Here is a 12484-nt window from a genome sequence, read left to right on the forward strand (position 1 = left end):
GAGCTTTTCACGGAACCTGTCAAGCCGACCATCAACTTTGTATGGAAGAGTAAAGAGTTAGCAATAAGCAAGGCACTCACAAAGACAGACACGGTAGAGGGCACAGCCTTTGAATTATCAAAACATTTAGAAGTGAAGTCAGCACTCAACAGAGACGGTGACACACAAACAGAAAAAATGAAGTCTGTTCGTCCAGAAACAGACCGAGGCGCAAACGAAACGCGACTTGGGACAGATGGCGGAGTGGTGGGTCGAGATGGACATTCATGAATCGTATTAGGGCCACTGGTGTTTGTATGGGGACAAAAACAAAACTGGATCCCTTCTCCTCATAGAATATATAAATACCGAACCAAACATTTAAGCGTGAAAGGCAAAACATTAAACCTTAGAAGGAAACACAGGCAAAAATTTCGGCTTCCGTGTGGTCATAATTTTAATTTTCTTAAACAAGATACAAAAACCAAAACTCATAATGGAAAAGACTGGTAAATTCCACCACGTTAAAACTAAGAACTTCTTTACATTAAAATGTACTAACAGAACGTGTGACAAGTCCCGAGCTGGAGAAGAAATCTGCAAAACTTAGAACTGACAAGAAATTAGCATTCAGCTTCTACAAAGAACATCTAAAAACCAGTATTAAAAATATATCCAGCAAGAGTGAAAAATATGCAAATGACCCAAAGATATCTCCACAGGAAAAGGCACGAATGACCAATAAACATATTAAAAGGGTATTGAAGAAAATGTGAATTAAAACCACTTGAACAGACCAGGTCATCCACATCTGACCGGCAAAAATTAAGACCCTGACAACAGCACATTTTGGGGACGGTGTGGAAATGGAGCTGGTGACACACGGGACGCTCCTCTGGAGGACGATCTGGAATTAACCAGGTAGCTGGAGATGTACGGATCCTGTTACCCAGAGGATCCCTCTAAGGGTGTATTACCGAGAACTTCTCGCAAATGTGCCTAAGGAAATCTGTACAAAAATACTCAAGGTAGCATTGTTTAGATGAGCCAAAAACGAATGCAGCCCAAATACACAGTAACTGGAAAAGCGAAACATAAAACGTTTGTCTACACAATGGAATACTATGTGGCAACGAACAATGAACGAAGTACAGGAACAGGTGTTGACTTAGATCAACCTCACGATGTTAGGTAAAAAAAAAGTGAGCTGTAGAAGAATACCGACAGTAAGATTCCATCTATACAAAGTTCAAAAAGAAGAGATTTTTCTCAGTGCATATACAGGTCGTAAAACTACAAAAAAAAAAAAAAAAAGGCAAAAGAGTAGCAGACAGACTGACGGTGGTCTCCCCATGACTCCTGCCGCCTGGTGTTCACGCCTTCACGCAACCCCCTCCCCTGGGCGTGACCGGGGCCGGTGGCTCGCTCCTCACCAACGGCGCTCGGCAAAGGCGGCGGACGTCACTCTCATGCTTGCGTAACATCACACGAGACCGTCTTGCTGATAAGTTCAGCCTAGACCCTCCTCGCCAGCTGGAAGGGGCACCGCCAAGCCGGGAAAGGCCAAATGACGGGAAACCGCAGGCGGCTTCTAGGCCAGAAAGAACGTGGAGCCCTCAGCCCTCCAGGTACCGGGATGCGACTCGGCCAGCAACCCGAGCCAGCCCGGGGGCAGACCCCTTCCCGGTTGAGCCTCCGGAGAACAGTCTGGTCTACACTCCGGCGTGGACTCCCGCTCCACAGAAACACGGAGACCGTGGATTTGCTCCACCCGCGGTAGTCTGTAACAGGCAGGCCACCCGGCGGACAGGACCCCAAGTCCACGTGAGGTTTATCTCCGGGTGTGTGATACCCGTGACAGTTTAGAAAAGCAGGTGGGAAGGAGACCTTCCGGGGCTCCGGCTACCGGAGTTCGGAGTCCTCCGTGCGGTCAACTCGTTCCGTCACTGCCCCTCGGGTGGTGGCACAGGACGACTGGATTTCAGCCGCCAGCCCCTCGAGAGCAGAGCTGCGCTCCACAGAGAAGATAAACCGGAGGGCTCGTGGACTTCGTAAAGCCCACTAACTCCGTGCCACGCCAAGGGACAACAGTTTCTTCCTCACCTTGACGGTACAGAGAACAAAGAAGGAAGAAGACGGGCCACCACTCGAGCCTTACTGGTGAGTAACAAACCATCGACTACGTCTACAGCAGCATGTCAACGAGCGTAAACGGGCTTGTGAGCACACCAGCCCCCCCCCCCCCCCCGTCCCCACGCCAGCGGCCGCGCTCCCTCTCGCCAAAGCACGACATGCCACAGCCCGCCGAGGGCCGCTCAGCAGAGTCATCGCCAAGGATTAAACAGCTAAAACTGACGGAATAGAGCACTCTAGGCAAGGCAAGTTGACGGCAGAGCCTCCCCCTGCCACTCTGTCTCTGCCACGGCCGAGGCCGCAGCTTCCCTGCTGTCCCCGCAAGGAGAGGACCGCGCGCTCTTCTGCTCGTGAGACAGCGACTCTTACAAGCTCTCGGGGCTTCTTGCCGATCCTGACTCACCGCCTGCACCTCTGGCATCCTCATCACCCTGCGACCTTCACGATTTAACTACGATGCATACACTCTGCTTACGTCCAAAAAGTGACCCGAGGCTGCTCAAGCCTGCGGGGTTTTCTGCCCTTCGGCTCAGGTGTACGTAACCGGATGCTGGCTGTTCACCTGCTTACAGACCTTCCTGATCAATTTCTGGGCTCCACCTGCCGTGCCGTGACCGTGACCGCGGCCTGTCACCTGCTCACTGCCCCTCCCCTCGGCCTGAGCCCCCTAGTTTTTGGATCCCCGTATTTCATGAAGTCCTGCCGCTGCCGTGGCCCCCGCATGACAGCTGTTCTTAACCAGCCCTTTCCTCTGGCCTTGGAAAGCCTTACAGTTAAATGAGGCCTGAAAACTGAGTTCACATACTGGTTCAGTTTTCCAAATGCCACTGAGACAGATTTACCAAATGTTACCAAAGCAATATTAAGAGGAGATATATGGATTCACCTGAACGTGCCTTTCTAGAGACAAAATAAACCTACCAATCAGGTAATCTCAACCGATACGGAAACATTTAAGAACCGTGAAACGATATACTAACGTCTTGAGGGCGCGAGGGTGGCTCAGTCGGTTAAGTGCCCGACTCTTGATTTCATCTCAGGTCACGATCTCTCGGTTCGTGAGTTCGAGCCTCGCATGGGGCTCCTCACACTCCCTGTCTCTCTGCCCCTCCTGCTCACACACACTCTCTCTCAAAATAAGTAAAACAAAAAACATTTACAGTGACATTTTATTTCTAATTCTTACCCGCCGCAAAAACTCAACGGGGCTGTATTTGGGTCCCAAGACAAACATTTTCTTTCCTCTTCGAGCCACACCACTGAACACTCGAGCAAAGGCAACGAAAGACTCGTGGTTGCTTCCTTCTTCGGGCTGAGGTTTAAGGGTCTTACCCTCCACCTGGTGCTCATCACCTGCCAGAAACGAGAGGACAATGAGTGCCACGAGTGCTCCCTCCAGTCCAGGAGATGCCTAAAAACACAGAGCAGGCGGTGAATACAAGAGATGTGGCCCAGTTTCAGGAAAGAAGCACCAAGAATGACAGAACACTGATTAAAGCTACAGTTAAAGCCAAGCTCCAGAGTCAGGGGATGAGCGTCCTAAGTTAAAACAACTATTTCGCACCAAACCTATTTAGGGACAGCTGTACCTTTTGTCTCTTCTCCCTTTGGACTTGTTTCCGGGGCACCGCCATCTTCCGGGGGCTCCACGGACGCCGGCCCCTGCGTGGCTGCGAGCCTCTCCGCATGCCTCTGTCTTGCACGCTCACGCCGCTGCGCAATTTCTTCTTGCGTGAGAGGTCTACGGGAGGTCACAGACAGGTTAACACCTGGCAACATCAGCACCTCTCGGTCCGCTCGCGCAGGGAAAGGGCAACGGGGCCGGATAAGTCAGCGGGGCCGGATAAGACGGCGACGGGTCCCAAGCCCCTTCCGAGCACGGTCTCTGCGAGCTCTCCCCCCGCAGTAGCGATGTCTTCTCTACAATGCCGCGTGAGCTACTCTGAGCTTATGAACAGACACGCAAGAGTCCACGGCCCCACACACGGCCACACGCCACGGCATGGAGCCTGACCCTTGATGCCCACCTTCTTCTATGAGGCGAACAACGAGGACAGGCCGGAAACGAGTGAGATACCAGGGCTCAGAACACCCCTGCTGAGAAGCAAGCATAAGGCCTCGGTAAGAAATGGAGGTGTGGGGGCACCTAGGTGGCTCAGTCGGTTGAGCTTCTGACTTGGCTCAGGTCATGATCTTGCAGTTCATGAGTTCAAGCCCCACATCGGGTTCTATGCTATTGGCGCAGAGCCTGCTTTGAATCCTCTGTCTCCCTCTCTCTCTGCCCCTCCCCAACTCATGCACTCTCTCTCTCTCTCTCTCTCAAAAATAAATATTTTTTTAAAAAATTGAGGTTTTCCCCACAAATGCCTAAGAATGTATGTTCACGAGTGTGGAGGTTCCTCAAAACTTTTAAAATAGACCTACCCTATGACCCAGCAATAGCACTGCTAGGAATTTACCCAAGGGACACAGGAGTGCTGATGCACAGGGGCACTTGTACCCCAATGTTTAGAGCAGCACTTTCAACAATAACCAAATTATGGAGAGAGCCGAAATGTCCATCAACTGACGAATGGATAAAGATGTGGTTCACATATACAATGGAATACTACTTGGCAAGGAGAAAGAATGAAAGCCTGCCATTTGTAGCAATGTGGATGGAACTGGAGGGTATTCTGCTGAGTGAAATAAGTCAGGCAGAGAAAGACTGATACCATACGTTTTCATTCGTATGTAGATTTTGAGAAACTCAACAGAAGACCAGGGGGGAGGGGAGGGGGGGAAAAAGTTAGAGAGAGGGAGGGAAGCAAACCCTAAGAGACCCCTAAGGACTGAGAACATACTAAGGGTAGACAGAGGGTGGGGGAGAGGGGAAAGTGGGTGATAGGCAGGGAGAGGGCACTTGTTGGGATGAGCACTGGGTGCTGTATGGAAACCAACTTGACAATAAATTGTATTTAATATATATAAAAAAAGAATATATGTTCACAAAGAACCTGGGTCCAAGAGGAAGGGTTTAAGGTCAGGCTGAACGCTGGAAATTCAGCTGGACTAAAAGGTCAAATTGTGATTATCAGCTGTTGCATTAGACCCAAGTACCAGCACAGAAAAGGCGGTGTGTGGCTGTCTGTCTGTTGGGGGTTAGTCTTGGTTGGGGGAAGGGGAACGAGCTGTTTTCCTAAAGAGTTACCCTCACGTCTATCAGGCCACAGAGAGGGTCTTAGAAAAGGGAGCGCTAAGTTGAATGAAAATGCGCACTGTTGGGGAGCTTCAGTTTGGAAGGCAGAAGCCAAGCAGGTGCACGGATTCCCAGGACGAGGCTCCTTGCCCGCATGTGGGCCTGCGCAGACCCGCCTGCACCCTCAGCCCCGGCACAAGGCAAGACCAACCGCCTCCCTGAAGCCGGCGGGACTACAGCGTCTTAGCCCCGGACTCCGGGACTGAGCGTCCAGACGGTCGGGCCGGTGCTCTGGTCCTAACTGGACACTCCAGCTCTGGAAGCTGCCCACTCCGTGTGGTCCTGTCCCTCTGCGCCTCCCTCCTGCCGTTCCTCCCCATGATTTCTGCTTTCCTCCCCGACCGCTGACCTGACACCTGACAGGTGGTCTCATCCCCACGCTGCCATGCCACTCTCCCCTCCGCTCCCCTAAGCTCTGGAACCCGTTCAGATATCCGTTCTGAAAGTGCACCGTTCACGTGCATTCCACATGGCCACATACTCTCGGAGCTCCTATACCAGGGGCCTAAAACCTCTTCCTCCTTCTTACTTCACGTGGGCCAGCGTGGAAGGGGACCGCCTACAGCCCCGCTGCGGGCCAGTCGGGGAGGGGACCGCTTACACCACTGACTGTCCAGTGCTGTGTAGAAAGATTCTCACCTGCTAGACAAGGTCTCCCACCAGGACTGGGCACTAGTCCTACCTCCCTTTGCACCTACCCCTCAAAATGGATGAGTCTGGTTCTAGGAGCTGTCCCCTGGCAGTCAGACCCATGTCCCTGTGGGGCTGTGTCACAGGTCGCAAAAACATGAGTGGCCGAGAGCGGCGTGATCAGGGGTCACGAGGCAGCCAGAACTACTGTGCTGGAGGCTTGCTTCGCCTGCAAGAGACCAGCCTCTCTGTCCCGGGAGCTCCACGCGTGAGAAGCCTGTTCAAGTACGGAATGGACTCTCCTTCCTTACAACTTCTAGCCACGGCTGCAGTCCCGTGCTCCGGAGCGACATCCAACAAATCCGCTCCCCCTTGCCTTTCGGTGGCCTGCACTCGGGCCCCTCTCCCCCTGCTCCGCTGCAAGCCAAACCCTCCAGCTGCTTCTTCAGTCAGCCCCAGGATGACTTACTGTGTTTCTAGACTTTTGCTAAAACCTCTTACGAGAGTATCTGAGTTAAAAAAGAAATGCAAAATACAACGTTATCGTTAGAACAGGGAGGAAAAAAAATATGAGACACCTGTTTGCAGGTGAAGAGACACAGTCTGTTTCAATGGGCTTATCACCAGAATCTCGACATCGTCTTAATCCCCTTACGTGTACGATAGTACGTATTTATTACAACAACTAAATGAAACAGACACCATCGTCTCTAGTTTACAGCTGATACAGCAGAGGCTCAGGAAATTTAACCTGACCCAAAGTCACACAGAAAATAGAGGGAGGAGCCGAAATTCAAATCCAGCTCGGACTCCAAACCCTGTGCTCGTTATCCCCAGGATGTCTCCCCTTCAGAAGGAATTAAAGAAGATAAAATAATCATCACATTAAGCAGATGATGTTAGCTTTAGGTCAAAAGAAACATCCATTCACGTAAGTTACATCCTCATTCTACCTCACTTCACGACACGGTCGGGGAGCATTAGCGTTTATATTTATCAAGTTAGCGCCAAACGTGTGGACGCTTGCTCCCATCTGCGCACGTATCCGCCCGTCCAGGGAACACCTGCTCCGTGCCCGGCACTGCCGTGGGCCGGGACCGGTGTGCAGGGAAACAGCAGACAGACAGACAGAAATCAGCAAGGACTACCGCCAGCACCCACTGCGTATCCAGCGTTTGTTGAGAACAAAGAGGAATTTGTACGCAAGAAAGCTGAGTTCTACCAGCCAAGGAACAGCCGCGGGCGATGAGTTATTCAGGCTGCAGTTGACTGACTGTGGCCGACTCTTCCTGAAGGGACAGCAGTTACTAACATGAGATGGAAGAGAGCGGAGGTGAGCACGTTGACCCAAAGGTTGCGCAGGTGAACTGGTGGGGGGGCGGGGAAGGGAAGAGGCAGAAACACAAATCCATCCACCCTCCAGATTCCAAGCAGAATGCTCCTGCTCTGGCCTCTGTGACCCTGGTCAAGAGGGGGCTGGGATGTCCGAGAACAGGCTGGAAGGCCGCTGCAGCTGGGACAGAGGCAGCTGAGAGGATGTGAAGCGACAAACCTGGAAGAGTGGCTTCTGGGGGCACCTGGGTGGCTCAGTTGGTTAAGTGTCCGACTTCGGCTCAGGTCATGATCTCACAGTTTGTGAGTTCGAGCCCCGCATCGGGCTCTGTGCGGACAGTTCAGAGCCTAGAACCTGTTTCAGATTCTGTATCTCCCTCTCTCTCTGCCCCACCTGCGCTCATACTCTGTCTCTCTCAAAAAATGAGTATTTTTTTTAAAAAAAGAGAAGAGTGACTTCTGTTTGAAGAGAGCATCTTGTTACAGAAAGAGCTGCTTCTCAAGAAGGAAGCAAAAGCAACAGATGCAGACATTCGGGGGAGAAGAACGGCATAAAAAAGTCCCAGTAAAGTGTTCCTGAGCACACATGTAGACCATGTACGCGTTAGTAAGAACTTGTGATAGACTACGGCTGGGAACAGCAAAAACAAAGGCCCAGAATCTAAAAGGGAAAAGGGCAGGGAAGCTGGATGGCCTCCAACTTAGATTTAGGAGTGAAGGGTGAAAAGCCACACCAGGCGGAACTTTCCAGAACACTCAGTGAGAAGCCGAGGACTGTGCCCAGCAACGCGCTCCTTCCCGCTCCCCACTCTGGCCTGGGCCTGCTCACCGGATGCAAAAAATGGTGGAAGAAACCATTTACTATGATATTTTGGAGGTCAAACTCAATGCCACTGGGAAGAATTATAAGAAACTGGCCCTGAAGCACCACCCTGATAAGAATCAGATGACGGACAGAAGTTTACACGGGTTTCTCAAACTTCGGCAGAGCAGAGTGCTCTCTGCTACAAAGAGAGAAATGCAGGACAAAGGAGAACAGCAATTAAGGAAGGTGGAGCTGGGGGCTTCGGCTCTCCCAGGGACATCTTTCCGGGGGAGGGGGAAGGGCGCTGGCAGGAAGGAGAGGTAAAAACACGCACCCGCTCCCAGGTATCTCAGAAGAGTGACGTAACGGTATGAGAAAGCCAGCTCTGCCAAAGAACAAACGTGGGGCCGGGTGGACAGAAGGCGCGGCGGTGTGCGGCCCGACTGCGGAGGACCTGGAATGCAGGCAAGGACTCAGAAGAGGGAGCCCGGAGCGGCTCAGTACATTCGGGGCGCGTGGTGCAGTGCCGGGGCCGTGGGGCATGGATCCGCCCTAGATGGATGTGAAAGCTGCAACGGAAGGAAGACGGCTCGAGAGAAGATTCTAGAAGTTCTCACTGCAAAGGTTATGAGGACAGCTGGAGGGTAACATTCCATGGCGAAGGGGACCAAGAAGCAAGACTGGAGCCAGGAGACGTTACTATGGTTTTAGACCGCAAGGACCATGCGGTTTCTGCTCCGCGAGGACGCCTTCTCGTGCGGGGATGCGCAGCTGGCTGACAAGCTGTGCGGCTCTCAAAGCCAGCGTCTGCTCGTGACAACTGAACCACCGTCCTGGCCTCTCACCCAGGCCGCCGTCAAGCACAGACACGTCACACGTGTGACAAATGAAGTCATTCCAATTTACCGTAGTCCACGGGAAAAGGGTCACCTGATCACTGAATTTAAGGTCAACTGTCCTCAGAATGGCTTTTTCTCTCCTGACAAACTCTTTGCTGGAAGGAAGCAGACGAGGCTGAAGACACGCACCAGGCAGAGCCGGTGGGCTGTGACGCAAATCCCGAAGCGAGGCTGAGGGGCACCATCCGGGGGCGGCCCCTGCCTGACCTCCCCCGGGGCCAGGGGACGGCACTCACTGCCGGGGTCCCGTGCAGACAGTGCGTGGAGGGGGGAGAGTCACAGCTCACTACTCGCCGCTGCTTTTGGCTCAATATTTGACTACAGCAGCATTGTCAAAGGTAAACGAAGAACACACTCAAATGTAAGTGCTTGAGGGGCACCTGCGTGGCTCAGTCGGTTAAGGGTCCGACTTCGGCTCAGGTCATGATCTCTTGGTTCACGTGCTTAAGCCCCATGTAGGGCTCTGTGCTGACAGCTCGGAGCCTGGAGTCTGCTTCGGATTCTGTCTCTGTTTCTCCCTCTCTGCCCCTCCCCTGCTCGCATGCTTTCTCTCTCTCTCACATATAAATAAAAATTAAAACAAAATTTTTTTTTAAATGTAAGTGCTTGAAAAGAAAAGAAAAGAAAGAAAAGCCACAGTGGATGAGTCGGGCCAGACTCCACCCGGGAAGTGAAAGGCTGTCGCCTTTAAAGCGGACACACCTGGACTCAGACACTGTTGTGGCCTCCTTCCAGCTCTGTGACCTTGAGCATGGAACTCAGTGTTCTTAAGGCGCCTGGCTTCTCTTGCAGGTACAAGAGAAACACTAACTTCTCCCACTGGAGAACTGCTGTCAGGTCCGCACGGCCCCTCGGCGGTGGGGCGCGAGTACTGAGAGAGCTCGGTGCGTGCAGTCAGTGAGGGGAGCGTCGTTATTTATAACGCACAAGAACGAGACTTAAGATGCTCCCCGATGTACTGGACGTTCTTAAGACGTCATGTTTATGGTGCTTCTCTCGGGTTGCTGGAAAAATGCCTACAGAGAATGGCCAGAGGAGATGCGGGTACTACACAAGAGGGGCTCCAGGCACCCACGTCAAGTTTTCGTTCTGGACCCCGACATCACACGATGGAGCCCGGGGCAGGGGAGGCGGCCTGGAGGCGCGAGTCATCCCCCCAAGAACGGACCAGGATCTGAACTACAGGGGGAGGGAGCGGGGCCGGGCAGGAGGGGAATGCACGTGAAAAACCCGGATGCTGTAGAACAGATTCTCCAAGACTCGGGGACCGTGCGAAATCATCCATCTCCGGAGGCGCCAACGCCCCACCTCCACGCAGATCAGCAGAGATGCTCATGCCCTTATAAATCTCCACTGAGGTCGCCAGCCAGGCTTGGAGAACTTGCCAGATGCTCCCTAAAAGTTACCTGTGGCTACAACTGTTACTATATTCTCCTTCAGACTTCACATCAAGGCACACCAACTGTCCCGGAGCTGATTTCACCTCGCAGGGTGCACACCGTATGTTTCCACAGGGGGGGCTCACCAGCAGTCCGGGGCTGGGGAGGAAAAGCAGGGGCGTGCTCCGCCCACACCCCCTGTGCCACCCTGGGAACGTGACCCCCCCCCCCCCGCCCCTATCCTTACCTGGGCTTGTTCTGCGGCAAAGCCTTGGCATCAACGGCAAACATTTTGGAAACGAAGATGATAACCGGAGCAGTGTCTTCACTCCCACATTTCAGGAAAGCTACACAAACAGGGAGTGAAAATGTCACTCTTTTTCCCATCAACCCTACACGGAGCTGAAGCCAGCAAAGCACCCCCCCCCCCCCCCCACACACACACCAGAAGCCTCACAAATTCTTCCCTAGACCCAGTGAGCAAGGAGGAACACTGAGGAATGTTCCCACGTGTCAACAGTCAACAAGGTAGCTCGTTAATAAAATACACACAACTTACACAAGTTAGAAAACGGAAGGGACTATCTTATCACAGCAGTAACAAAACCCTTAGAAATACTCAGTAGTATAACGATGTTAATTTCCCCTAAATCTATACAACCTAACACAATTTCCTATCAACGTATTGACACCTTTCTTTACCTCTCAGAGGTATAAAACCACTGATTAATTTTTTTAATGCTTATATTTATTTTGAGAGAGGGTGCATGAGTGGGGGGGTGCACAAGTGGGGGGGGGGAGGAGAGAGAGAGAGAGAGAGAGAGAGAGAGAGAGAGAACACACCAAGCAGGCTCCACACTGTCAGCACAGAACCCAATGTGGGGTCAGACCCACAAACCGTGAGATCATGACCTGAGCCATAATCAAGTGTCATCCGGGATACTTAACTGAGTCACCCGGGTGCCCTGATTAATTTAAAAAGAAAGAAAATCACCCCACACCAAAATAATGTGCACGTCAGCGAAAGAAGTCGACAGTACAATTCAAGCAAGAACAAAGCCACAGGAAGTCAGAAGTGAACACACACCAGGCGTGTCGCCTAGGGCACCAGGGCACAGCTGTGAGGAGCAGAGTGGTCCCCCCGCCGCACCAGGATCGCCCAGGCCGCACCGGGAGAACGCCGAAGGGAACCCAAGGCAGAAGCAGGGACCCCAGCGCAAAGCTGTCCTCTCAAGCAGGTAAGAGATCACCGTGCGGCCCAGGGAGGCAGACGCAGAAATGCCGAAAGCCCCGCTCTGGACGGACTGCAGAGCAAGGCCACGCAGGGTGCGGAATCACACAGAGCCCGGATGACGGCCAGCTGTGGGAGTGGGCGGGCGAATGAAGGGACCTCGTGGGGCGGAACTGGGGGAGGCAGGCTTCGCAGGGCGGGAGGAAGCCCCGCGTGGGAGGTGCCGGGGGGGGGGGGGGGGTGGCGCACCTCGGGCAGGCGAGCGGAGAGGGGGTGGGCGGTGGGGTGCCGCACCTCGGGCAGGCGAGCGGAGAGGGGGTGGGCGGTGGGGTGCCGCGACGGGAACGGGGGGGGGGGGGGGGGGCGTGGTGGGGGAGCAGACGCGCGCTGCAGCCACACAGGTGGGTGGCAATGGTGAGTGTGCTGTCGCGGACAGCCCTGAGGTGGAGGAGGTCGCCAGGGGACCGGATGCAGGGAGGGAACGGATGGGGTCTGAAGGCTGAGCCTTGCTTGGGGCGTCCCACCCCGGAAAAGTCAGGGCGAGGAGCTGGGAGAGACGAGAAGGATGGGCGGCCAGGGAGACAGGGAGAAAAGCACAAGCAGGGGGAAGCCTGAAGTCACGAGAAGACGGTGTCTCCTGGGGGGGAGGAGTGATCTACGCCGTCAGACACTCGTGACAGATCCGGTCAGAGGATTTATCGAGGACACTCAAGAGGGGCCCCGAGAACAGCAGCCAAGTGGTTCTGGGCTGGAGGCTGCACATCTAATCGGAGGGAAAGTGGAGTCCTCGCAGCTGCCTGTCATGGAGCCTGACGGAGCCTGGGATGGGCGGGTCCCCTCTTGTGGGGACCAAAGAGA

The 12484-nt window shown here is 53.5% G+C and overlaps 1 protein-coding gene across 2 annotated transcripts in view; it reads right to left on the bottom strand.

The window, feature by feature from the left end:
* Positions 1–12484, bottom strand: part of EFL1 (elongation factor like GTPase 1) — a 123435-nt gene that overhangs the window by 77943 nt on the left and 33008 nt on the right. For both annotated transcript variants that reach the window (XM_081795826.1, XM_078449081.2), the window contains 3 exons: positions 10643–10742; positions 3702–3853; positions 3299–3465 (listed from right to left, as the gene is read on the bottom strand). In XM_081795826.1, the coding sequence (XP_081651952.1) occupies positions 3299–3465; positions 3702–3853; positions 10643–10742 (419 nt within the window). The remainder of the gene's footprint in view (positions 1–3298; positions 3466–3701; positions 3854–10642; positions 10743–12484) is intronic.

This window comes from Panthera onca, chromosome B3, assembly GCF_046562875.1.
Source record: "Panthera onca isolate mPanOnc1 chromosome B3, mPanOnc1 haplotype 2, whole genome shotgun sequence".
NCBI classification, from domain to species: Eukaryota; Metazoa; Chordata; class Mammalia; order Carnivora; family Felidae; genus Panthera; species Panthera onca.